This window comes from Uloborus diversus, chromosome 4, assembly GCF_026930045.1.
Source record: "Uloborus diversus isolate 005 chromosome 4, Udiv.v.3.1, whole genome shotgun sequence".
Lineage (NCBI taxonomy): Eukaryota > Metazoa > Arthropoda > Arachnida > Araneae > Uloboridae > Uloborus > Uloborus diversus.
In genome coordinates, this window is record NC_072734.1 from 118238905 (window position 1) to 118265542 (window position 26638).

General features: G+C 32.8%; 1 protein-coding gene across 1 annotated transcript; it reads left to right on the forward strand.

The window, feature by feature from the left end:
- The first annotated feature begins 408 nt into the window (after window positions 1-408).
- Window positions 409-26638, forward strand: LOC129220293 (tubulin alpha-8 chain-like). Its single transcript, XM_054854689.1, has 4 exons — window positions 409-487; window positions 19239-19781; window positions 20938-21465; window positions 25427-26638. The coding sequence occupies exons 2-4, from the start codon at window positions 19254-19256 to the stop codon at window positions 25721-25723; spliced, it is 1353 nt and encodes a 450-aa protein (XP_054710664.1). The 5' UTR covers window positions 409-487; window positions 19239-19253; the 3' UTR covers window positions 25724-26638.

Sequence of the window (26638 nt, forward strand, 5' to 3'; positions counted from 1 at the left end):
GTTAACAAATAAAATATTTGTAATTAATTCAAGCAAGGCTTTTAAAATAATTTTCAATTTTCGCTCTTTGCTTTGCTTTTGCAATAATTCAGACATTGGGATGGTAGTCAAGTTTTTCCATGTGTAATTTTGTTTTTGTTGGGAATATTGCTTCCTCGTCAAGCATGGGGGGGGGGGATCAGAAAAAAAAAAGAAAAATATAGAAGAAAGTTTCGGTATGGCCACAACATACTAGTTATATTTATTTTTGTTTTATTCGTAGTTTGAACTGATTAAAAATTTACACCTGCACAATCAGCCTTCATGTATTTTGTGCACTTTTCTCTCAATGTCAGAATGCAGTTATCACTGCAGTTAGGGAAATACCGCATTATACAAATTTCGTCTGTTCCTATTGCGCATGTGTAGTGATCAGCCGCCAAGGCGTCAACTTTACATCTCCATTTTAAGGACAAACCTTGAATATTTCATTTTGTGACTTAATAAGGTAAATATCTGCTTTAATCTTTACGTTAGTTAAATTTGTTCATGCAATATGTTTCTTCTTATTTTAAGTATAGCTATGGTTATTACAAAGATGTTCTCTGAATTCAGTTCCACCGTTACTTTTGCTATGATGTGTACGTTTAAAATTGAAATTTAAATCATTGTTGGCGAAAAACTGGTAAAATTTTCTGTACTCCATACTTTTTTAACATTGTAAAAATATTACAATTATTATCAAAATGAAGCATATTGTAATAATAAATGTTAAAGCTTGAACCTCAATTGGAAAAAAAAAATTACTATAAAACGAAAATCCGTTTGAAATTCCTCAAAAGTTGTTTCAGGGAGACACGTAGCAAAGACCCAATACTGGTGCAAAAGTTTTATTTTTGATAAAATCAAATCATGGCCTCATGACTAAGGTGATCATTTATTTTTCTTCCCTCAAAACGGGACATTTAACAATAATAATTTCGGTCAACTGCTAGTGCAATAGAAGAAAAAAAAAATGGCTGTAAATATATACATTCTAAATTTTTTATCGAAAGAAACAGTAGTGATATATTCTGTAGAAATAAGCGGAGTATTGATATTCTTATTACTGATAAAATCACTTGCCCTTATTACAAACCTTGGCTATTAATTTTCCCTCAAAACTGGACATTTAACGATTTGAGGCAACTATAGCACATTTAAAAAAAAATGACTTTTTAAAAATAATACTTTGCTTATTTTGGAAAAGAACAGAAATAAACACAAAAAATTTTTATCAGTTTTTCAGCAATTTGCTCAATTACATTTGGTGAGATTTTATGTTAGAAGAAACTTCTTAGAAGTATATCATACACATCAACGTTGCATTAAGAGCTGCAATTTGCAAATCTGCATTTTTGCTATTTTTTAAATTATTCATGAGCGAAAATAACCATTTTGGGAGGACAGAAATTCTGAATTTGCCTAATGGAACTCTAAATTTTGTCGAATCATGTTAATTTTGCTGAATAGAATTCCAAATTTTACCGAATGATGATCATTTTTCCGAATTGTCAGATAAAATTTGCTGAATAATCATTTTTGGATAGTCACAGTGATCTTCCAACAGGGTGCCCCTGATGAATGTTGGCAGGATTCAAATTATTCATAGGCAAATCCTCAAACCTTTTCTCTCAATGACTTTTAGTTGAGTCATTCACAATGTTTCATTCTCACTTCAAAAAAATTGAACATTTTAGCATTATGCAACAATGCGGGGACAACCAGATACTTTACCAGGCTACTTAAAAGCAGGGTTGTCCCATTCAAAACTGAACATATAGTCCCCTTGCCTATAATGACAGTATTTCACAGTGCACATTTTTTAAAAAGCAGTTGAACCTCTAAAAACAATACTTCGGGGACTTAATTTACGGACTAGGCCGATCCAGAAATTTTTTTCGGGAGGGGCCTGGATTCACACATTGCCCTAACACACACATATATACTATCCGTTCTTGAAAGCAAAGACTGCCCCTCAGGACAGATTTCATTTCAAAAATGGGCGATAGGTTAAAATGGGCTCTTTCCGCTCGCACTTGCCATCTCTGTCTTTTTCAACGTTATATTGGAAGAACTGCTGAACACATTATTTTGCACCTTTTACTTCCGGGGCTCCCTCCCTGTTTTGATAAAATCAGAGCAGACCTGACGCATGCATAAATGGCGCTAGGTCTGAGCTGAGAAACAAACAGTTTACATATAGACCAGGGTTGGCAAAAACCCGGGTTTTTTTAAAAGAGCCCATGGACCCAGGGTTTTTTGGGTTTTTTTAAATAAAACCCCCCAAAAAACCCAACTAAAGCTGGGTTTTTTAAAATAAATGTGGGTTTTTTTGTCTTTTTTTAGTTAAAATGTGGGGTACTTGTAGCATATTGTAGTGTAAGTATATGGACAAAAGCGCAAAAATTGTCTTGGGGGTAAAAAAAAGCTGGAAAACTAGTTAAAATTCAGCATTTTCTGAAGAAAAGTATAAAAGACGACAAAACCCAAGAATGGTGAAGTTTCAGATTTTTTTAGTTTTCATGATTACCAACAGTTTAGGCAAAGTTACTTCTTGAGTGATAAAATCTATTGTTCGTTTTTAATTGCTACATTTTTTTTTTTTTTGCATTTTACTTTACTGTATTCCATTCTGTTATATAAAACTACTGTAGAATCTCAAGTAGTTTAAATCCCTTTTTACTGAATTCCAGCTTAATCAAGACATTTCTTTAAATTTTATGTTTCCTGTTTTTCTATTTCTGTGTACAGAGTAAGAAATATTAAACTTTTTCGTAAGATAAGGAAAATACTGTACATCATATTCCGTTTTCTGTCCGACTGTTTGTAAAACCTGTTTATTTCTAAAAAATATACCTAGTTTATTCGAGATTTGTGACATGTTGGGTTTCCGAAAATAATCCACATGAAAGCCTTTTTGCTAGAGTAGTTTCCTCTGTGCAATCTATAACTATTGAGAAAATCAGAAGTGACAGGACGTAGTCAAGATAATTTGAGTTATTTATTGACCAGTTAAAGAAAAGTTAAATATATATTTTTTAAACTTTGAAGTATTTTTTTAATTCCGTTAAGAGTTAAATACTATTAAAGTTCAAAATTCATTTTTTATGTCCATTGTCTGTGGTGCAGAACAAATAAAAAAGAAGTTTAAATTGTAAAAGTATTTAAATTAATTAATTTTTTAAGAAACTTCTCAGAAAATTTAAAAAAAACCCAAAAGTGGGCTAAATAATGGGTTTTTTTAAATGGGTTTTTTCAAAAAAACCCATTGGGTCCAATCCGGCCAACCCTGATATAGACACACATACATGCATAAAAATATTTAACATAGAAGATGGTTTTTTGTCTTGATTTTTAATGATTCCACTGTTGGACTTGTTATTTTTATTTTAATTTTCTTATTTTTTTATTCACCTTGTAATGGTAATGATAAGAGGAGAGTGTCCCTTTGCGTCGGATGTAGAACATCCATAATTTCAGATGGTCCGGGGGTTTCCTCCCCGTGAAATTTTTTGAAAAATAGATATAAAATCTGTATTTTGAGGCCTTATATGGGGTAATTGATGCTACAAAAATATGAAGAAAAATAGGCAAACAATGTCTTCTAAAAGTTATGCATTCTTTTGCAAATCAAGATCAATCAAAATAAAAATTGCTTGCTCGACAAATCGTTGACATTAAATCGACAGAGAGGCAAAACGAGAGAGGTGAAAAGAGAAGCACATCATCATTTGCTCATATAAGCTTTTAGTGTAGATTGTTTTTGATCATTTCTCCAACCCCCCCCCCCTTTCATCAAATGCCCTACTGTATAAAAATTGTACAAAATTGTTAGACATTCAGGTCATTCATTCCATGTCGGTTAAACCACACCCCAACACCCACCATCTCAGATTTCAATGAAACTTTGTATACTTCTACTTTTCATAGTCCTAAGTAACCTCCTAAAGTATTTCTTCTCTATTAAAAATAGTTTTTATTTTTTGACCCTTCAAAGTTTTGCGATTTTGCGTCAATTGTCATTTACAGTTCTCTGAGAATGAACAGTAGCTGTTTGCAAAAAAAAATCATTTCTCAATAACTAAAGAAAAAAATTTTGAAAATTTTTATATTATATATTAAGATTTCAAGTATTTCAGAAAAAAATGTTTTAAAAATCTAAATTTATGTTCAGCAATTTCCAAAAAAAATTAACAAACTGAAAAATTTAAATTTTTTCAATAAAAAAAGGATTGTCAAAATTTTAATTTTTTGGCATAAGGGTCTAAATTGAAATGATTTCTATATTTTTTTAATAATCATTAACATGTGTGCTAACATATAAAATGAAAATCTTGAGGGAACTTTGAGGGATTCTGCCCCCCTGCCCCCTCTTTTGATAAATGAAAAAAAGTTGATCGCAATATTACAAACTAAGTTAATAATCGTATTAAAGAAAATTTAAATATTGAAATACATTAGTGTTTGAACTTAAATGTAAACATTTAAATACTCAAGGTTTTTTTGAATTGAAGATAAATAATTAAATTAATTAATAATAAACAATAGAAATAAGATATCGCGAAATTCGAAATTTTCCTACAACAGTTTATGCATACTAAAAATTATTGTTAAACTTAGGGCAGCATAGAAATTAAACTTTTCATCTAATTCTGATTTATAATTAGGCAATTTATACAAAGTATTAAAAATCCTATAAATACCAGCTCAGAGCTTTAAACTTGTTTCATTAATCTAATGCAATATCAAACTGAAACTTGGATTTGTTTATCTCTGATCCAATGGTACCTCTGATCCAACCCAGAAAAGTTTTGGTTTAACATAGCAATTTATTGTGTATGAGTTTAAAATGGTTACCATTGGCCAAAATGTTTACAATTAAGGCTTTGCAACAATCTCATTTGACCATAAAAGTGTGTTTTGTTATCTTGAGTGTTTCTATGACATAAATGGATCCTAATAACCTAATGTGACCAGATTTTTCAAGCTAAAATTAGGACACATGACAGGGGGGGGGTAGTTTTTTTTTCCACAGGCGTATTTTACGTAACAGAAAAATGCCCAGAAATAACTCAAATGTACCAATAAAGAACTCAAGTTGAAAATAATTTAATAGTATTGATGTAAAGAATATTGCATCACACAACAAATTTATTCATCAAAATTATTATTTTCAGTTGTACTTGCTGTTAGAAGCAATTTTAAGAAGCAAATTCATTAAAGAATAACATTTTACATGGCGTTCTTACGTTTACTGACAGCAAAAAATCGAAAAAAGCGTTTAAAAAATCTAGATTGTATGTTATATTTCTTGTGTGACGGAATTTAAACAAAAAAAAAGCGGGACTTTTTCGACAAAGCGGGACAGAAGACAAAAAGCAGGACTGTCTCGCCAAAAGTGGGACGTCTGGTCACATTATAATAGCCTGGCATTTGTACAAAATGACTGGTATTTTTATTTTCCACTTCACTAATAATTTTTTAGATGTTTTGTTTTCTTTTTAATATATTTGCCAGTCACCTCCCTAAATGTATGGTTGTTTTACTAGCTCCCATAAAGGAACAGCTGGTATTAGATGACAGCTGATCAGCAAGTTGTATGGTTTACATTTATAGTTAGTTGCTTATATTATGACTGTGAGATTGTTAACTACTTTTTACTTAAAAGACCCTTTCTTTTTCTCGATTCCTCTTTCAACTGCTGCATTAGTTTTATCGAAGGCTATATGTTCTTTTAAGCCACTTTTTGTTTTGTACGAATGATTTATAAACCATATATATATATATATATATATATATATATATATATATATATATATATATATATATATATATATTCCAGTTTAAATACCGTGAAACTTCAGTAACTGGACACACTGATAATCCAGGTAACTCGACATTTATTTTTCTTAGGGTTCTCCTAATGCTGACTTCAATGGCCGAAAATCTTTCTAACTTGACACACATTTTGCTAGAACTCCTATAAGTCAACATCCAATTGCTATTCTAGTTCAATTCATTCTTTCATATTGACTTTTTCTCAAAATTTTAGAAAAGCTCTTTTAGAGAATTCTATCTTTTATCCAGGGGAGTCAGAAACCACTCTGTGCTGTTAGTGCAATTCTGATAAGGTAGGATGAAGTGTACCCCATGGGAGGGGTGTAGGGAAAGAAGGTACCATTACTTGTTTTCTAAATAAGTGTGAGCAGGACTTATCTTTAGCAGATCTGACTAACAAGAAGCTTTTATCTCTTCTCTACAGTTATGTATTTATTCCTCACAAGATATTCAAATCTATTATTGATTTTATTATGTTTTTCCAAAGAAAGAAAACCAAAAAGAATTGAAAATTTATTTACTGGAATTAATTTTCATAATGTGAATGTTAAGCATTAATAAGTATGAGTGATACAGATAGAAAATTTTTAGGAATTAAAACTTTAGAACCCCAGTAAGTTAAGGAAAAGTTGCGAGTTATGTCATTAAGCTGGGGGGAGGGGGGCGAATCTGGACAAAAAAAAAATTCCATGCAAATAATAATGTTTTACAATTGTCATTAAAAAAATATCAAAATCCATTGAATACGAGGTGCATAAATACTAATTTATTTCTTCATTTGCTATGAGGGGAGGGGGAAAGGTAATTTACTTTATTTAGAACATATTATTACTAAACAATCAGGCCATTGATTTTTAAGGAGTGGTAAATGTAATTTCAAGAAGTTAAAAGGATGAATTTGCTGTTGTACAGCAGTAAAACTATAATGGAAAAACAGTTCTACAATAGCAATTTTTTTCAAACGTGAGGGGGATCCTGAAAGTACTAGAAACTGCATAATTATGAATTGGTGTTAAGACTTTACTTTTGTTTTAAGAATGTCTGGACTAAAATGCAGTAAACTATGCAGATATTGTTGTCTGCAACTTTTGAATTTCATGATATCTTATTTTCAGAATGTCTATATTTTAAACAATTTTTAACTATTTCAAATAAAAAAAAAGCTTGAATATTAAATTAATATATTTGAGTTCAATATTTAGCACACTTTATATTTAAATTTTTTTAAATAATTGCTGGGAACTTGGCTTTTTAAATAATTGTTGGGAACTCTTGTTTCAAAGACATGGAAGAACTTTTCTCTATGATACTTTCGTTGTTTCTAGGGGGGAAGGGACAGAATCCCTAAAAGACTCATAACTTTTTTCATAGAAAAAGTTAGGGCACATACGCATGATAATTTTTTCTCGAAATCATGATTTTTAAAACTGACCCTGATGTTGAAAATTTTAAATTTTGACAATGGTTTTTTTGACAAAAAAAAGTTTTAACTTTCTGATTTTTTAAAAAATTTCAGAATAAATTAAGATTATTATAATATTTTTTATAAAAATATTTAAAGTCTTAACATTTTTTATGACAATTTTCAAAAAGGTAATATCATTAGTTGCTGCGAAACATTTTTTTCCCATTAACAACAGTTCAGTTAGTGTCTTTGAAAATGACAAAAAATGCAAAATCCAAAAATTTCAGAAGTCTATAAAATTAAAATACATTGAGATTGAAACAAAAGAAACTAAGGGGTTTCTTTCAACCACAAAATAAAGAAATATACCATGTTTCATCAAAATCTGAGATGGTAGGTGTTAAAATCCCATTTTTGTGGTTGATTTGACATATTTTAAACTATTTCAAATAAAATAGAAGCTTAAATATTATTTTTTTACATTTGAGTTCCATATTCAACACACTGAATATTTGAATTTTTGTCATAACTGTTGACAATTCTGTTTTTAAGAATATGGAAGAGATTGTATGATGTTTTACGTTTTTTTTCCGGAATGTGGGCAGGAGAGGGTGTGGGGGCAGAATCCCTTAAAGTCCCCTAATATTTTTCATTGGATAAGCTAGAGTACATATTCATGATTTTTTTTTTTTTAAAAATCATGATTTTTAAAGCTGACCCTCTTGTTGAAATTCAAATTTTTTGCAAACACCTTTTTTTGAAAAAAAAAAATTTAAAATTTTCAATTTCCAAATTTTTTTAAAAATTTTTGTAAAAACTAAGATTTTTAAGTTATTTTTTATCAACATGTTCAAAGTCTTTCTGTTTTGTGTAAAAATTTTCAAAAAGATTATAGCATTAGTTACCAAGAAATAATTTTTTTCATAAACAATAACATCTCGGTTTAAGTGTCTCAAAAATGACAAAAAACGTAAAATCGCCAAATTTCAAAAGGCTATAAAATTAAAACGCATTGATACTGACAGAAAAAAAATTAGGGGGTTGCTTGTAACCATAAAGGGATGAAGTATACCAAGTTTGATCAAATTCCGAGACGGTGGGTGTTCAGAAAATAAGAACGAAAGAGTAATATTCTGGCCATTGGGACAATTCATACTTTATTTTCTTGATAAGAGACAAAATTTGAAGAACTTTTCAAGGAATTTCAAAAACTTAAATAATTTTCAAAGACTCTCTTTCAAAGAATTGTTGAAATTTTAAAGCACTTTATTTACACTTTTCAGAAGTATATCAGTCACAAAAATTTATTTTGAGAAATATGCTACAAATGCGCGAGAATCATGATTTTTGCATTTTTTACTCAGGATGTATCAAAGAGCTGAAATTGGCACATCTTGGTAATAGGATAATAGCCTAATCAGAAACTAGGGGCCCGGCCCTTGGGAAGTCCCCTGCTGGAAACCAGTGCAGTGTAAGTTTTATAAGAGTTTTAGGGGGGCAGGGCGAGGTGTGCACAGGGAAGGGGGGAAACACATGTTGGCCGGGCTCGAGCCTGAAGAGGGTTCAATATTTTTAAAAATGGGTGAAAATAGGGGTAAACGTCATGGAGGGGGCCCAAAAAAGTCATTTGTGACAGGCCCCAAAATTTCTGTGCACACACCCTAGAGGAGGGCAAGTCTACCAAACTGACAAGTGGTCTGCCTTGGCCCTGAATTGAATTGGAAAAGATAGCAGGAAGTCCTAATTAAGAGTCTGAATTTTCCAAGTATGCTTTGCAGCTAATGAGAACTAGAATTCCTTTTTCTGTATTTTTTCAAATTTTCACTTGTTTAAAGTTAGAGACTCGTTATGACATTCGGGAAAAAAAACTTTCTTCTGTTTTACGGTACAAAACATTTCTGGTTTTGTTGGGGTTCGTTTGGGTTGGCGTTCGGTGTTCAAGTTGAACATTTCAGAAATCTGCGAAGTCTAGGTAAGAGTTGCATGATACTTTTTTAAGCAGCTTATTTTATATTTCCGTTTCATATTTTCACAGAATTAGTGATAGATAAGACGTAGATACAGATATACAGTGGCTCCCAAAAGTGTTCGTACACTTTGAAATTTTTTAGTAAAACCAAAATAACTCAAAATTGAATTCGAATATGGAGTCCAATATTTTTTCACATCATTCTTATGTCATTCTAAATACAACCCATTGGTTTTTTCAAAATATTAACGGATCTACTTTTTGAAATGGGTCAGAAAACGAAGAGACAGAGAAATAACACGCCACAAAAGTCATCGTACACTCAAATATTTTCGAATAAATTCATGTTTAAAATTATCATATGCCGTTTTATTAATATTTTTGCATTGTGTTGACCCTTATAAGTCATTTAACTTTAATTTTTTGTTTATTTATTTCTTAATATTGTGCTTATTGCTATAAAATCGCTGGTATTCGTAAAAAAACCGCAAACACCATTCAAAATTAGAATTTGTTTCCCACAGTTGCGGTAAATTGGTGTGAAATGACTCTAAATTAGTTAATTTATTTGTTTGTATAGTAGAGTGCTTGATAAAATGCTTTAAACAAAGGAATCGGACCGAAAACAAGGTAAGAAAACGTCAACCGGCAAAGTTGACAAAACGTGATTGGAGATTTAAAGTTGAAAAAATTATAAAAAATACACATTTGAGTGCTGTAAAAGTTTCTACAGAGTTAAAAGAAAAGTTTTACGTTTAATTTTCACCTAAAATTTTTCGTCAAGTTCACTGATTAGCTGGATTAAATGGGGCCTCTTCCCGCAGAAATTTTCTTGTTCGCACGAAAAACACAAAGCTTACGCTTTTCGTCGCAAAATCAAGGATAAATAAGCTAAAAACATTTTATAATTACGTCTTATTTACAGATAAAAATGAATTCAACATTTATGGTTAAATTGTTGCATAATTGTAAGTAGAAGAAAAAATTAGGAACTTAATCTTAAGAACTTAGTTGGATCAGTTAATCACGACGGTAGAGGTGTTCTAGTGTGAGGGTGCATATCAGCATCAGGACTAGATAGTTCGGAATTTTTTGATGAAATAATGAATCATACTGTTCCTTTAAATATTTTAAAAACCAATTTTGTACTCTTAACCAAAAATTTGGTTATTGGAAACAACTGTTTTTTATCAAGATAACGATATGAAGCACTCAGTTTTCAACGTGTGCGTTTAGTGCCTCAAAAATCATCCTAAAATTCAGAAAATACCCCCTCAATCTCCAGATTTGAACTTAATGCAACGTATTTAGACATCTATAGGCTAGATTACGAAAATACGGCTTTAAAACGAAGATAGAACTAGAAACGGTAAGACTCGAAGTGTGGTTGAACACTTACTCAGAAATTACGCAAAAAAAAAAGAAATAAAAAGAATGAAATCTATTCCCAGACGTTTAAAAGGTGTTATGAATACTGTATGATATTCTACTAATTAATAACTTAATTATAAGTTAGATTATTCAATAATATATAGACATTTTATAAAGTGTACGAAGACTTTTGTGACAAAGAATTTCCGGCACTTTTTGGTTTTTGATTTTTTAAAAATTAAGTTTTAATATTTTTTAAAAACTTTTCATGTAGTTTTGTTAAAAATTAATCATAGATCTTATGATTAAATATCTATTCCGAAATATTAAATCTAACCAATGGATTGGGGCCTATTTCGTTGAAAGTCGTAGGTGTATGAAGACTTTTGGTAGCCACTGTACATGGATGAATATATATAGAAAATGTCTTCGTGAAATTAAAAGAAGAAATAGTTTGATAAATGTCGAGATGGATACATATAGAAACAGATGAATACAGATAAAGATGCATAGATATATGCAGAGGTAGACATAAAGGTTAGGTAGTTAGATACAGGAAAATAGTTAACAGATGTGCAGATATATGAGGTAATTTTATGCCGCAAGTTTATGGAATGTGTCATAAGATTTTTAAAAAAATGAAAAACGACAATATTTAAATTTTAACACATGAATGATTTTTCTTACACATTAAAATTATTTTGAATGTGGATAGTGTCAGTAAGAAACAATTAGCTTTAATTTTGTACTCTGGTACAATACTTTCATTCATTTTAAAAAAAGAATGTTTGCTGACTAATTGTTAAATATTTAAATTTGTTTTGCTGTTTGGTTGCCAAATATTAAAGTATTCGGATGAACCGAATATTTGGTTTGCCGAATTATATCTAATACCAAATGTCTATTCAATGCACCGCTAGTTTAAACCATGGTTTAGCCTTTTCTATCTTGTTTGCTTATTTGTAGTTGTTTCTACAGCATAAAATGTTTTGATAATATAGTCTTAAATTAAAGATTTAGAAATTCTAAAAAAGTTGGGTATTTTTTTGCAAAAGCATTTGCTGCAATACTTCATATTAACTGCAAAGTACAAATGTGACAACACATTTTGTGCTTTTAATGTAAATTTGTTTTAAAAGAGCCATTTAAGAAATAAAAATAAATTTTAGAGATGGAGGGCAAATTTACTTTTTTGTGTTGATTTTGAAACCTCAATAACCCCCAAATGATGTTTCATTCTTCATGTCATGCTTGCTTAATATTGTTTTAGTAAGGTCATAACCATTTCAATTTTATAAGATTAAATGAAATAATAAAGCTAATTAGTAGAAGGATTATTTTTAAAACATAACTTTTTGACGCAATTACTAATTATGGTGCTTCGAAAAAGTTTTTTTTTAATTTCAGAATAGTGTTACCTCTCAAAAGTTGTAGTTTGATGTCCTCAATTGGGGAAAAATTACGAACAAAACAAGATTTTTTTCAGCATTAACTTTAGTTTATGACAGTTTGAACAACATTTTAATACTTGTCATCTCAAAAACCAGTTTTTTATATTAAAATGATCAGTCTTAAATTGACTTCTGTCTCTGTCATAAATATATGTGCTTTTGTGTCAGAAAAGGCTGTTTAAAATTTTATTTGCCCTTTACGACATTTCAATATGAAAACAAAGTTCAACCTATCGCTCATTTGGAAGAAGAGCGACACAATACAAAGAAAATTTTACAGGAGAAGCGTTTAAAGTTGAACTCTTCAGGCAATTTGCATTAAGAAAAGTAAGTTTGCTGTGCTCTCCAGTGGTTAATACTAGAACAAAAAATCTGTCATTATTTTCCAAAGAAGATAACGTCCTTTGAAGGCCTTTAAGTGAAAAAAAAAATAAGACAATTAAAAATTTAGTATTGTGGCACTCTTCTTCCAAACGAGCGATGTACTTAATGTGTATGATAATTAGAGACGTACAGAGTACTCGGTAACTACTCGGTACTCGGCCAAATTCTGATCAGAAACTCGGCCAATACCGAGTAGTTGCAAAAAATTGAATATTGTCCAAGACAGATACTAAAATGTTTAAAAAAAAGAGCAAGCATTATATTCTGCAATCATTTACAATTAAAATTTGTGAGTCAAATTTAAATTTTGAGAGTAATGCAGTTTGTAATGCTTCAATAGAATAAATCTTTATTTTAATGTCCCCAAAGTAAATAAAACTTTTTATTAGAAATTATGCAAAAAAGGTAAGTATAGAAAACATGGAATTTTTATATTAAAAATGGATTTTTGCTACAAACAAAAATTAGTTATAAAAAATATAAAAATACCTTTGCTTAAAAAATAAAAGGAAACAAAACAACGTTAAAAGCACAGTGCATGAACACTGCAGACATGTGTTTTGGCGTTACAAGGAATTCCTTTTTCAATGCACAAAATGGGAGCTCGTGGATTTAAAGGCATCCGACAAAAGTCAGATTTTTTTGTCAAATGTCTTTACATTCTTTAACTCACATGTTATGCACTGAAAAAGACGTTCCTTGTAATGGGAAGGGAGGGGGGCAGAAACACGTGTCTGCAGTGTTTCTGCACATTTGTTTTGTCTGCTTTTAAGAATTATTTATGTTTGGCGGACTAGAACTACGATTGGTATACAGTGAAACCCCTCCTAACAGACACCCTTCAAAGGCGGACACCCCTCTTATGGGGACAATTTTTAATTCCCCAGTTCCAATGAAAATAACATTATTAAACCCCTGTCCTGCGGACACCTCTCTATTGCGGACAAAAAAAATTGTCCTGTTAGTGTCCGCATTAGAGGGATTTTATTGTTATTTGTTTTAATTCCAACTTGATTAATCATACCTTTTATTTTTAATTTTAAAAATAATTTTTTTGTAAAATTTTTGACACAAACAAAATTGTTTATGTAATGCGTAATTAAATTTCAGCAGTAATTTAGTTTTAAAAACTATTATATGGACCAGGAGGTCTATACTACTATTCCAATAAGTTCAAAATTCATCACATGTGTGTCGGTGGTTCTTAAAACATAATTGGTACTTGGTAACTCGGCCGAGTGGTGAAAGGCCGAGAACTCGGTACTCGGCCGAGTAGTGAAAGGCCGAGTACTCGGTACTTGGCTACTCGGCCAAAGTGCTTCTCGGTATGTCTCTAACGATAATACCAAAGTAGATTAAATGTAAAGAGACTGAAACTGTTATGTATCGAGTCAAACTTTGATCTACTCTAAAAATGTCCCTTAATAGTTCATTCAAAGGAGGAAAGGTTGAGAACTACTGCTATAAATTATACTTTGTTTGCCAATTAAGGTTTTCTATAGAAAAGAAATCATTTAAATTTGTTCAAATTAGTTTTTAGCAGATACATTAGAAATTTGGCTAAGACTTTTAAAGTTTGGCTTATTAACTAGCTAGCTATTTGGAATCCCTTGTAGAGGTTCTGAGAACCTTTTCCAATTAATTCCAAATTATTTACCCAGACAGTATATTGTCACTTCAGTTAAAACCTAAACATTTAGCAAGCATTTATAGCTATGTTATTCAACTCAAATCTTTGTCAAATAATGAATGATTAATTATACACAAAATATTTAAAACTTGGGTCTCCACTTCAGTAAAAAAAAATCACTAAATAGAGATGTAGAACTCTATTTTCGAGTTATAAGCAATTAATTCCGCTACCCGTATTGCCAGGGGTCTGTCCAGGATTTTTCACAGAGTTCGTTTTTTGTGAAAAATCGAATAATTTTGTAAAAAGTCAAATTTCAAAAAAAAAAAAAAAAACAATTTTTTTTTCGCTCTCTCAAGTATCAATATTTATCCACCATTCTACATTATGTTAAATTAAACTAGAAATATTTCTGTACAGTATTTGAAATAATTTTAACAAAAAATAAAAAAAATTCAGACTAGGTTCAGCATTTAACTTTTTGACCCAAGACTCTTAAAAACAGGGTTGGCCGGATTGGACCCAATGGGTTTTTTTTTTTAACCCATTTTTAAAAAACCCATTATTTTGCCCACTTTTGGGTTTTTTAAATTTTCTGAGAATTTTTTTAAAAAAATAATTAATTTAAATAGTTTTACAATGTAAACTTTTTTTTATTTGTTCTTCGCCACAGACAATAGACATAAAAATGAATTTTGAACTTTAATAGAATTTCTTAACTCTGAACAGCATTAAAAAAATACTTCAAAGATTTTAAATAAATATATTTAACTTTTTTCTTTAACTGGTCGATAAATAACTCAAATTATCTTGACTAAGTCCTGTCACCATAGGCGGATTTACGAGGGTTCTAGGGGGTGCGCCGCACCCCCAAAATTTTTGGTTGGGTTTTGAAAAAAATAGTTTAGTATATTTCACTCGGTAACGCAGTTGGGGGGGGGGTGCGTAGCTGCTATACTAGTAAAGTTACTTGAATCCAGTGTATCCCCACACGTCGCTAGTGCAAGAAAAACGTAACTGTGCTCATATTAAGAATTTAAGCAATTTTATCTTATCCATTTGAAAAAAAAAAAAAACCTAATAAATTATTTCATGCAAATAAAAAAAACTTCTCCAACAATTTATTGTTCAGTGCTGTGTTATTGTATAGAATAATAGCATGTTCTGTAATTTGGTATTTATTCGTATATCAATACCAATTCTTCTATTTTGAAACAACAATGGCTAATAAAGTCCAAAAAAAAAACATGGCTATTGCAAGAAACTTTATCAATAAAATCTACACCGAAAACAACAGAAAACTAACATTTTTAAGGTAAATTTTCAAAAATTTTTGAAGGAGGACTCCCGGACATTTTGCTGCAGTGGTGCATCCAAGGGGGAGGGGACACAAGACTAGTGACCCTCCCCACACATGCTGAATAGATGTTTTAAAAAAATATTCTTATTACTGAAGAGAAGAAAAGATCTCATTTTGGGAAAACAGTTATTTTACGAAAAAAAAAAAAAGAATGTTGGGGAAAAAATCTTAATTTCTTTCAAAAAGAAATACTAATATTTAAATTTTTAAACAGCTTCAGATTATTGGCGGCGAATTGTGTGCCTCCTCCCTCCTCCTCACAAAATCCTTTTTCTTTCATATCTCCCTCCTCCCTTTTTTTCATTTTTTCTATTTCGTTTTCATTTTCCCTATTAGTTCTCAAAACTTTTCTTCTCCAAAGCCCTTTCTCCAACCCAAATTATTACAGAGTAACTCAAATTTCGTTTCTTGAGCTTCACATTCGCAAAATTTCCAAGGAAGATCTTCTAATCACCTAAATACATCAAAAATCGTTTAAAATTGCGTTTTTGGAACTTCAAATTTGAAAAATTGCAGTGTCCCTAACGTTACCAAATATGGTCTTACACTCATGTGTTTAAGACTTTAATTTTGGAAAATATTCGAACTAGTGCCTCCGACCCCCCTTTCTCTAATATCATCAAAAGTGTTAACATTTTGGTATTGAAAACTACTATATTTCGAAATATTTAATTGGGAGAATCTTTTTTTTTTAATACCATGGAGGTATTACAGAAGAACTTCATTTTTAGGACTTCAATTTCGAAAATTTTCCAGGGGAGAGATGCAGAACACCCCGTCCGGTAACAGTATCAAAAATTGTCCTCCGCAGTATTTTTGGAACTTCTATTATGAAAAGTTAAAGAGGTAGCGTGGGGGAGGGGACGGGGGTGCGTATTTCTATTTGCTTTTAAAAAAATCGATTGGAGACAGTCTATGAGTCTTATTCCTAACCCAAACTATAAATATGGACTATAATTACATTTATAAGACTAAAATTTCTAAAAATGGCCTTGGAGCCATGCGTACCTTTCCTTCCCCCAAAATATCACCAAGAACTGTAAAACTGCGTTTTCAAAACTACTATTTCAAATTTTTTCTGGGGAGTGAATCCCATTCCAAACCAGTAGCTGGATTCACCCATTGCTTCTAATATCGACTTTCGTTTAAGACTTTTTCTGCAGTTAGAAATGTTAAGAATTGCCCAACCCCTAATCTTACTAAATATGGTTTACATCGCGTTTTTCAGACTTAAAAGTGTATCCTGCCCTAAAATTATTTTCTGATTTCGCCACTGCCTTGTTATTCCGGGAGTACCCCCCCCCCCCAGATCCCTGTTATTGTTGCACCCCCAAATATTTCGGCCTAAATCCGCCTATGCCTGTCACGTCCGATTTTCTGAATATTTATTGATTGTACCTACTCTGGCTAAAAGGCTTTCATATGAAATTAGGAATTATTTTCTGCAAACTCAAATCTTGAATAAACAAGGTATATTTTTTAGAAATTAACAGGTTTTACAAATGGTCGGACAGAAAACAGAATAGGATGTAGAGTATTTTCATTATTGTACGAAAAAGTTTAATATTTCTTACTCTGTACACAGAAATAGAAAAACGGACAACATAAAATTCAAAGAAATGTCTTGATTAAGCTGGAATTCAGTAAAAAGGGATTTAAACTACTTGAGGTTATACAGTAGTTTTGCATAATAAAATGAAATACAATAAAGCAAAATGCAAAAAAAGAAAAAATAAGTCGTAATTAAAAAGGAACAAACGAACACTAGATTTTATCACTCAAGAAGTAACTTTGCCTTAACTGTTGTTAATCATGGAAACTAAAAAATCTGAAACTTCACCATTCTTGGGTTTCATCGTCTTTTTTACTTTTCTTCAGGATACGCTGAATTTTCCAGCTTTTTACCCCAAGACATTTTTGTGCTTTGTCTATATACTTACGTTACAATATGCTGCAAGTACCCCACATTTTCCCTAAAAAAAGACAAAAAAAACCCACATTTCTTTTTTTTTAAAAACCAGCTTTAGTTGGGTGTTTTTCGGTTTTATTTAAAAAAAACTCGGGGTTTTTGCCAACCCTGCTTAAAATGCACAGAATTTCGTTTAAAACTTATAAATTCCGTGAATTTTACAAAGAGTATTTATTTGTTTACCTCTTAACAAAGCGTGCTAAACATCAAAAATTCGAAAATCGAATTCCCATAGCGGATGCAAAGAGATCGCAATTCTCAAAGTGAAGGCATCATAAGTATAACGGCTTGTAAAAGAAATATTTTTGATAAAATTATTTTAAAATTGCATTTTAGAGTCCTATGATAAACATATCATTAATATCTGTACACAATTTGAAACAAAAAAATGTAAAAAAATTAAACCATCAATTCAGCATTTTAATTTTTGACTCATAAAAGAAAATGGAATTTTTCTTTAAAAACTTAAAATGAGCGTTCTAACAAAAATAAAGAGACTTTTCATTTATTTGCATCCTAATGGAGCGGAGTTAGCTTGAGAAAAGAACAAAATATGATTCTCATATCGGATGTTAAAAGATTGCATTTTTCAAAATGTAGACATCTTGAAGGGAAAAAAAAGGGTAAGTAAAAGAGTTTATTTAAAGTTAATCATCCTTGTTAGCATCAAAAAATCAAACCCATATAATTTTCTCCCCAAATAACAGTTAAACATCGCACAGCACCTTAAAAACGCAAATTGACAAGCTGGTAAAATGATGAGAATATTTTCTAATCAAGTCATTGTAAAGGTTTAACGCCAGAGGCTAAGTGGCAGTGGCGATAATGTTGAAATTGGTAACCCTATCTGAAGCAATCATATTTTGTTCCCACCCTTACTATCCCTTTGCTGTTTTAAGTTCATTTCGCTGATATAAATTATTATTATTGTTTATTAAATCATGAGTGGGGAGAAAAGTGCTTGCCAACGCCTTTTCAGAAAAGTTTACAACAACACTGCTGCTAATTAACTGTGATAAAGCAAACAAAATTATTTAAAACCAAACTTATTTTCAGCTATTAATTTCTTTCCAAGAAACAAACAACAAGAATTATATTTATTTAGCAGTAGCAATTATTATTTATACATAGAAATATGCATTATTTTGCTTTCAGATTTGCTCTTTCAATAAACAATTTGTGAAACATTCCTTCTTGTTTATCGAAATTTTGTGAAGGGTGCGTTTTGGTTGATCGGGATTTTGTGAGGGATTTTGTGAAAGAAGGTCCGTTTTGGTTGATTGGATTTTTGTGAAGGGTCCGTTAACGAATCCAAATATCCTCTAGCCAGACATGCAAAGCGAGCAAATGTTATATGAATTCGAAAAGAATTAATCAGGTGAGATAAGAATGGAGTAATATAAAGAGAAACTAATATAAATAATTTAAAAAGATCTAGTATAAAGAAAATTAAAAATGTAAAAAGTATTGATGCACAATAATTGAACAATGCTCTAGCCTTCCTATGCATCTTCTGTCACTCTTATCCTGGAGATAAATTAGAATAAAGTGAAAAAGTCATTTGCCTGGTAATCTAAAAGTTCTCAATATTTTTTTGTTTTGATTGATCTCATTTCATTTCAACCATTTTTTTCTTCTTTTTTTGCAATTTTTTATGAAACCATATCTACAAATAGTCATGAATCTAAAATCTGGTTGCTCAAGGTAAAACTTTTTATATTATTACTGATGCATTTTGCAAATTTGAACTTCCATTGCATTTCTTCAAATTGTACAGTGACAAAATGTTCAAAGAGTGATATGTGTCAAGTTATAATTTTTTTCCCTCTCCTTTCCTTAGATAGTTAAATTGAACATGCGTGAATGTATCAGCATACACATTGGCCAAGCTGGAGTCCAGATTGGGAATGCCTGTTGGGAGCTTTACTGCTTAGAGCACGGAATCCAGCCTGATGGTCAAATGGCTGGCGACTTGGTCCATGATGCTTCTGATGATTCTTTCAGCACCTTCTTCAGTGATACTGGTGCCCAACAATACGTACCTCGGGCTATTTTTGTTGATCTGGAACCCACCGTCATTGATGAGATTCGCACAGGCGTCTACAGACATTTGTTTCACCCAGAACAAATGATTACCGGGAAGGAGGATGCTGCAAATAATTATGCTAGAGGGCATTATACTATAGGAAAAGAAATAATTGATTTAGTGTTGGACCGCACCCGTCTGCTGGCAGAGCGATGCTCTGGTCTTCAGGGGTTTTTGATCTTTCACAGCTTTGGCGGAGGTACAGGTTCTGGATTCACATCCCTGTTGATGGAAAGGCTTTCAGTCGATTACGGGAAGAAGTCCAAGTTGGAATTTGCGATATATCCGGCACCAAGGGTTAGTTTCTGTATTTATTATTGAAGTTGAAAAATTTGTTCCTAATAAGCAAAAATATTTGTTCTTGAATTCTATTGATTGTTTTTGAATTTGAATATATATATACATATATATGTATATGTATATACATATATTTGCTTTTTAGGTCAGATTTTTGACTTTTTTCTCTTTTTGCCATGAACTAATAATTATTTGATACTATTGGTTTTTTATTTTGCAATATGGTCATCTATATCAGCGTCAAAATAGAGGGCTACAAGTTTACACAAATAATAATAATAATAATGAGGGGGGGGGGAGGTTTTTTTTTTTGTAACATTCTTACAAATCAAAATTTAAATTTATCCAAATAACATTTTCAAATTAATGTACTGAAAATTGGAATTCTCAGATTGACCACCCACCACATAATGATATAGGTGTTTTTGTTTCTCAATTTAGTGAAGTTTGCAACTAATGATTCTGAAATGCAGTGTATAGCAACTACATACTTGAGAAAAAGTTGCTGAAGAATAAGGGTTAGAGGGATGAATTGAATAAAAACTACTAGGCCATCCATTCTAACACAAACTTCAATTTACAGGCACAATTTTCGGGGAAAGACTAGGTATACTAGATCAGTAGGGCACAATCTTTTTCTACTCGATTGCCCCACCTCTTAACTAAATGATTCTCAGGGGCCAGAGTACATATAAGGCAGTGAGAAAGAAATGGATGCAAGTGCCAAAATTAAAACTCTGGAGATAACCTCTTCAAATAGTAGGAGAACCTCTCCTCTGCATTGGTCGAAGGGATAGTAATATTAGCCCTGGTAGATTCTGCTGTAATAAATGATTTAGACAGAAAATTCAATATAACCGTGAACTTTCAATGAAGGACCTGAACTTCAAATGTGTTTTTCTTGAAACTTAAAGTCCACTGACGACATCCCTTTGCTTCTCACTGCCACATATAGTATTTTCTTTAAATAGTTCAACTACTACATTTAATAATAACTCCAAATTTTCAGATTTAAAAGAAACTGAATGATAAAAATGTGACAGATCATCTCACTTTAACAAATATAATTAAAAAGATGATTATGTGTTCCATACAATTTTTGTGTACTAGTCATTTTGTATCAGAATGTTTCTGAAAATGCTTTCTATATTTACAGGTATCTACTGCAGTTGTGGAACCATACAACTCAATTTTAACAACTCACACCACATTGGAACATTCTGATTGTGCTTTTATGGTGGATAATGAAGCCATTTTTGACCTCTGTACTCGTAATCTAGACATAGAACGTCCCACATACACAAATTTAAATCGTATGATTGGCCAAGTGGTTTCTTCTATCACTGCCTCTCTCCGTTTTGATGGTGCCCTAAATGTGGACCTAACAGAATTCCAGACAAATCTGGTTCCATATCCAAGAATACATTTTCCTCTAGTTTCATATGCTCCTGTAATGTCGGCAGAGAAGGCATATCATGAGCAGTTGACTGTTGGTGAAATCACCAACTGCTGTTTCGAACCGAGCAATCAGATGGTCAAATGTGATACCAGGCATGGAAAATACATGGCTTGTTGTCTTCTCTATAGAGGGGATGTGGTACCGAAGGATGTGAATGCTGCGATTGTGTCCATCAAAACAAAAAGATCCATCCAATTTGTTGATTGGTGTCCAACAGGGTTCAAGGTAAATATCAACATATTGAAAATGTTATTACCAAGGTTTTATATTCATATTATATTTTTATGCAACTTTATGTTATTGACTTATGATTTTGGGCTCATAAATTACGAACAGTTGTCGTAAAGTGTTTGTTATAAATTTCCTTCTTCATGCTTCACTACAGTGCTGAGGTAGTTTCTTGTAAATATAATGTGGCTATGATATTATTCTATGGATCTTGGTCACTAAGTTAGTGAGAGCTAAACCAACAGATATCCTTGCCCTGTGATTTACATGGTGGTGATTAATATTCATAAGATGGCAATTAGTTTTTAAGCCTTTAACTTCAAAACCTTAAAATGCTGTATTTTACATTTGAGTCTCAATATTTTTTAGAGTTCATTTTTTTCAGGTAATCGTAAAAATAATCTTTCAACGTCTGTAACCCCCCCCCCCCCCAACATAACCATACGTAATGGTATGGCGCACATCAAATTTTGCACAGACACAGTAAAGAGAAACTGACTATCTTCCTGAAATTTATCCTAGGAATGCAATTTCCTGAATTAATACACTTGAGGATTTTGCAGCCAGAGTACCAAATGTTTCTGCATGCATCTGAATCAAGGGCGGATTCAGGCTACAATTTTAGAGGGGGTTCATGCCGAAACATGACCCCTCCCCCCCAAACAAAACCCTTGGTTTTAGGCACGCAAAATTTTGGAAACTGCTTGGATGTCGATAAAAATCACCAAATTGGCCAGGAATAAGGATCCTAATGGGCATAACATTACAAATTAATTTTATTAACAATGGAAAAAGTATTTCAAATATGTACTATCAAAAATAATTAATGAATCGAAAATACTTCTGAAAATGTTTAAATTTTATTCATACAGCGTTTGAACACAATGTGGACACATACTATTGTCGACGGTTTAGGGGGTAATGGGCCCCATGACCCTCCCTTTCGTGTTTCTTTCATGCATCTTTCTGAGGGGGGGGGCAGTGCTCCCCCTCCTTCAAAGAAAAATTTGGATGACACTTCTATGTAAAAGATTTTTTTTTTTTTAATAAATAAGGAAATTATAGAAATATTTGGAACTGTATTATCCAAAAGGGGGGAGGGGTCGGCCACTGTGCCCTCCATTTTGTCACTGTTGATGGAAAGTCCCTCGCTGGCAACAGACTGCTAAAAGCACTTTTTTATCCCTGGAAAAATACATGCAATTAACAAGCAGGCCCGCGCCAAGCCTGATCAGCGCTGTCATTTAAATGTCTTTTGAGCGCCTAGTATTGCTCAACATTGTTGGGATTCGAATCACTCTTTTGATTTTGACTCTTATCAGATTATCCAAAAATGCCCCAATTCATCAGATCTTGACTTTTGGGAATCTTTCCATATTTTGAGGAATAGTTCCAACTTATCTTTAGTAAGTTGCCGCCCTATAGCCAGGGCTAAGGCAGAAATACATGAAATACACCGCCAGCTCAGTCATTCCAGCCGAGGACTGCAGTTTCCTGCTTATTAGCATTCATCAGCCCGGCATACGAAGTGACTGAGCTGGAGGTGGAAAACCTCTTAAGGAAGCCAAGAGTGCCAAACAAACTGGTAGCTAATATATATTCCTGTTTGTGAAAATTGCAACACCATGAAGGAAGCATCATAGTTGAATGAAATTTAACACACAGTTGAGTGGTAATGGTACAAATAAATGATTACATTTTCAACCCAAACAAACAATAAAAAGAGATAGAAATTAGTATTTTGTGTGGCCACCACGCACCGCGATAAGAGCTGCTACACGACTCGGCATGGAGTGAAACTAAGTTTGAATATCTGCCTGCGGAAGAGTATTCCATATTGTTTGTATGCGCAACCAAAGTTTGTCTGTCGAAGCAACAGGACGAGGATCACGAGCGAGACGCCGCCCAAGGAAATCCCACACATGTTCAATCGGTGACATATCCGGGGAATATGCAGGCCAAGGAAGAAGCTGTACCTGCTGCGAATCAAGGTAGGATTTGAGTCCTGGCGACATGTGGACGGGCATTATCTTGCTGGAATACAGCCCCTGGCAATCCTTGCAGGAAAGGAATAGCTTGGGGCTGTAAAACTTCGTTTATGTATCGGGTACTGTTCAAGTTTCCCACAATTCATAGCAATTGTGATTGTCCATGATATGCTATGGCACCCCAGACCATAACTCTGGGTGTTCGATAATGCACTCTAGAATGTGCCTTTCACCGCCGTAGCGCGTGCCACAAATTGAAGCGGGATTCGTCAGAAAAGACGACCTGCTGCCAATCAGCACACCAGCTCCTATGCACATTGGCCCATTGTAGCCTCAGGCAGCGATGGCTTTGCGTGAGAGGAATCTTGTATAAAGGAATCCTTGGGCGCAGCCCACCCTGCAGCAGACGTCTCCGAATTGATGGAAGTACACAATAAAGCACCTGTAGCTGTTGACCACTGTGCTGCAAATTGTCTAGAAGAAGCTGTGCGGTCGATCAGCACAATACGCACCAGGTGTCTATCAGCGCGAGCTGACGTCACATTTCAGGGTCCACTCCCGGATTTCCGAGCTGTCCGACCCTCGTTCCTCCACTGCTTCCAAACAAGCATGATTGTGCTGCTGTTACACTGCACACGAGCGGCTACTGCACGATAAGACAATCCAGCTTCACGAAGGCCAACGATTCTGCCCCATTCAAACTCTGAAATTTGCTCAAATTTCGCTTTCTTTCATCGAAGAGGCATAGTAAAGATTCAGTTAACGTTTACTCTAGCATATAACCATCGATAATCACACACGCCTCGCTACAGCCGTCTATTTATATTCGGTTTGATCCGCCTTTCAGAGGGTGCTGCTCAGCATGCGCTACCGGTCTGCAATTCTAATCATTTGCATACCATGCCCTACTTTACATTTCCTGCAATTTCCAGCTCACTCGCGTAAGTCCTTCATGGTGTTGCAATCTTCACAAACAGGAGTGTAGAATTAGCACTGACCAGACGAGTGACCGAAGCAATGGTACGGTTCAACTCCAGAGATGGCAAGGCATGGGGTATCTTCAGTAAGTTGCCGCCCTATAGCCAAGGCTAAGGCAGAAATCCAAACAAACTGGTAGCTAATATAGAATTAGCACTGACCAGACGCGTGACCCAAGCAATGGTACGGTTCAACTCGAAGATTTTTTTCTCTGAATAAAATTATATTCAGAGTTGGGGGGCGGGGAGTATCCCACTCCTTAAATACACCCTTGGCTCCTCTGAACTCTTTAAGTGTCCTGCCCCCTTAAATATGCCCTTGCCCACCCCAAAATTTCAGAGTGCCCCCTCCCCCGGTAGCAAAAGGTCTGAAAGAAACACTCCCTCCTCTTGTATCCGCCTCTGTTCTGAATTCGTTAGATGAACTGAAATTCATGTGTATGCAAATGTCATTTGCATCAAAAAGTAAACAAACGAAATTGAGATTTTTTTTCTAAATAATATATTTCCTGTTACTTCGTTAAAGGAGTTAGTAAGATGAGAACTAAAATTTGCATCAAAAGATAAGCACAAAAAGTTAACGCGTGTTTTCGGGGGGGAGAAAAACTTTTCTGTAAATTTCTTACAAAATAACCTTATGTTCTTAATCTCTTTGATGGAGAGTTTTAAATCTTTTACTTCTCAAAACTTTAATTTTAAATTCTATCTAAAGCTGTAAGACTATTTTGTGGATTTGAATTTTTTTAGTTAAAACTGTCTACAACGATAATCTGTCTATAACAATATTTTTTCCCGATCCCTAGAGTATTGTTATAGACAGGCTTGACTGTATACTGTACTGAATAAAAAATGATCAAAATATGGTTAGTGAAAACATTAAATAAAAAGGTCAAATAAATTTTATAAATTATTTATGTCGCAATGTTAAAAAAAAATTGTTTTGTGTGTATTGTAATGCGAAACTCGACCTTAAGCAACATTTTTCCATTAAAGGTCGGTATCAACTATCAGCCTCCTACTGTCGTCCCAGGAGGAGATCTTGCAAAAGTTCCTCGAGCAGTTTGCATGCTGTCCAACACTACGGCGATTGCAGAAGCTTGGTCACGTCTTGATCACAAGTTTGATCTTATGTATGCAAAGAGAGCTTTTGTCCATTGGTATGTAGGAGAAGGCATGGAGGAAGGAGAATTTTCTGAAGCTCGGGAAGATATGGCAGCACTGGAGAAAGATTACGAAGAAGTTGGATTGGACTCGACAGATAACTACGAGGATGAGGGGGAAGAATATTAACAGCATATTTTGTTAGTGGGTTGTTTTCTGATGCGGGCCATTCCATGTCATGTGGTGCAGATAAATTGATTAATTTCATGTTTAACAGAGAACGATACACATTCTGAATAATGAGTAGGGCTTTTTTTTTTTTGTAAAATATTAATCATTACATACCTTATTTTGTTAGTCAATGCATGATAGTATCCAAAATATAGATGTTTTATTCAGTTGTTATGGTATACTAGAATTGATAATTTTTAAAAGGCTTGAAAATTTTACTTTCTGGATGGTTTAATACCTTGAAATAGTTTTGGAATTGTTTTCCATGCTACAAATAGCCACATATATATTTTTTTTTTTCATGTTTCCCATAAACAGCAAATAAACCAGTGCATTGAAACCAGACTAGCTCAACCAGGAAAAAATATTCCTTTGATTTAGCATAAGCAGTGAAGAATATTTCTTGCATACACATGATGAGTAGACATTTTTTGAAGATATTTTCTATGCTATGTTGCTTTTGTGAAAAGCTGACACTTAAAATCTTACTAGTTTTTATCTCAGTCTGAAGGACAAGCTGAAATTAATGAACATGAAATTAGTTAATTTTTATGTTGCACATTACATGAATGCCTATATATTAAATAACTTTGGCTGTGTTTTTAAATAACATTAAACAAATTATCTGCTATATTAAAAAAATATATCATGCTGGACATGTTAATGCAAATAAATAATCATTTAGGGTAGTTATTTCCACAAAATAATTGAAGCTAACTTTTTTTAACGAGTTTAGAAACTTTAATATTGTTTGCAAGACACTAAGTATGAAATCCATTGGCTAATTTTTATAATGCTGAAATGTTGATAAGATCATGTTATGTACATATTCTGTTCACAATGTTATTTACCATTGTTTAATCATAGTATAAA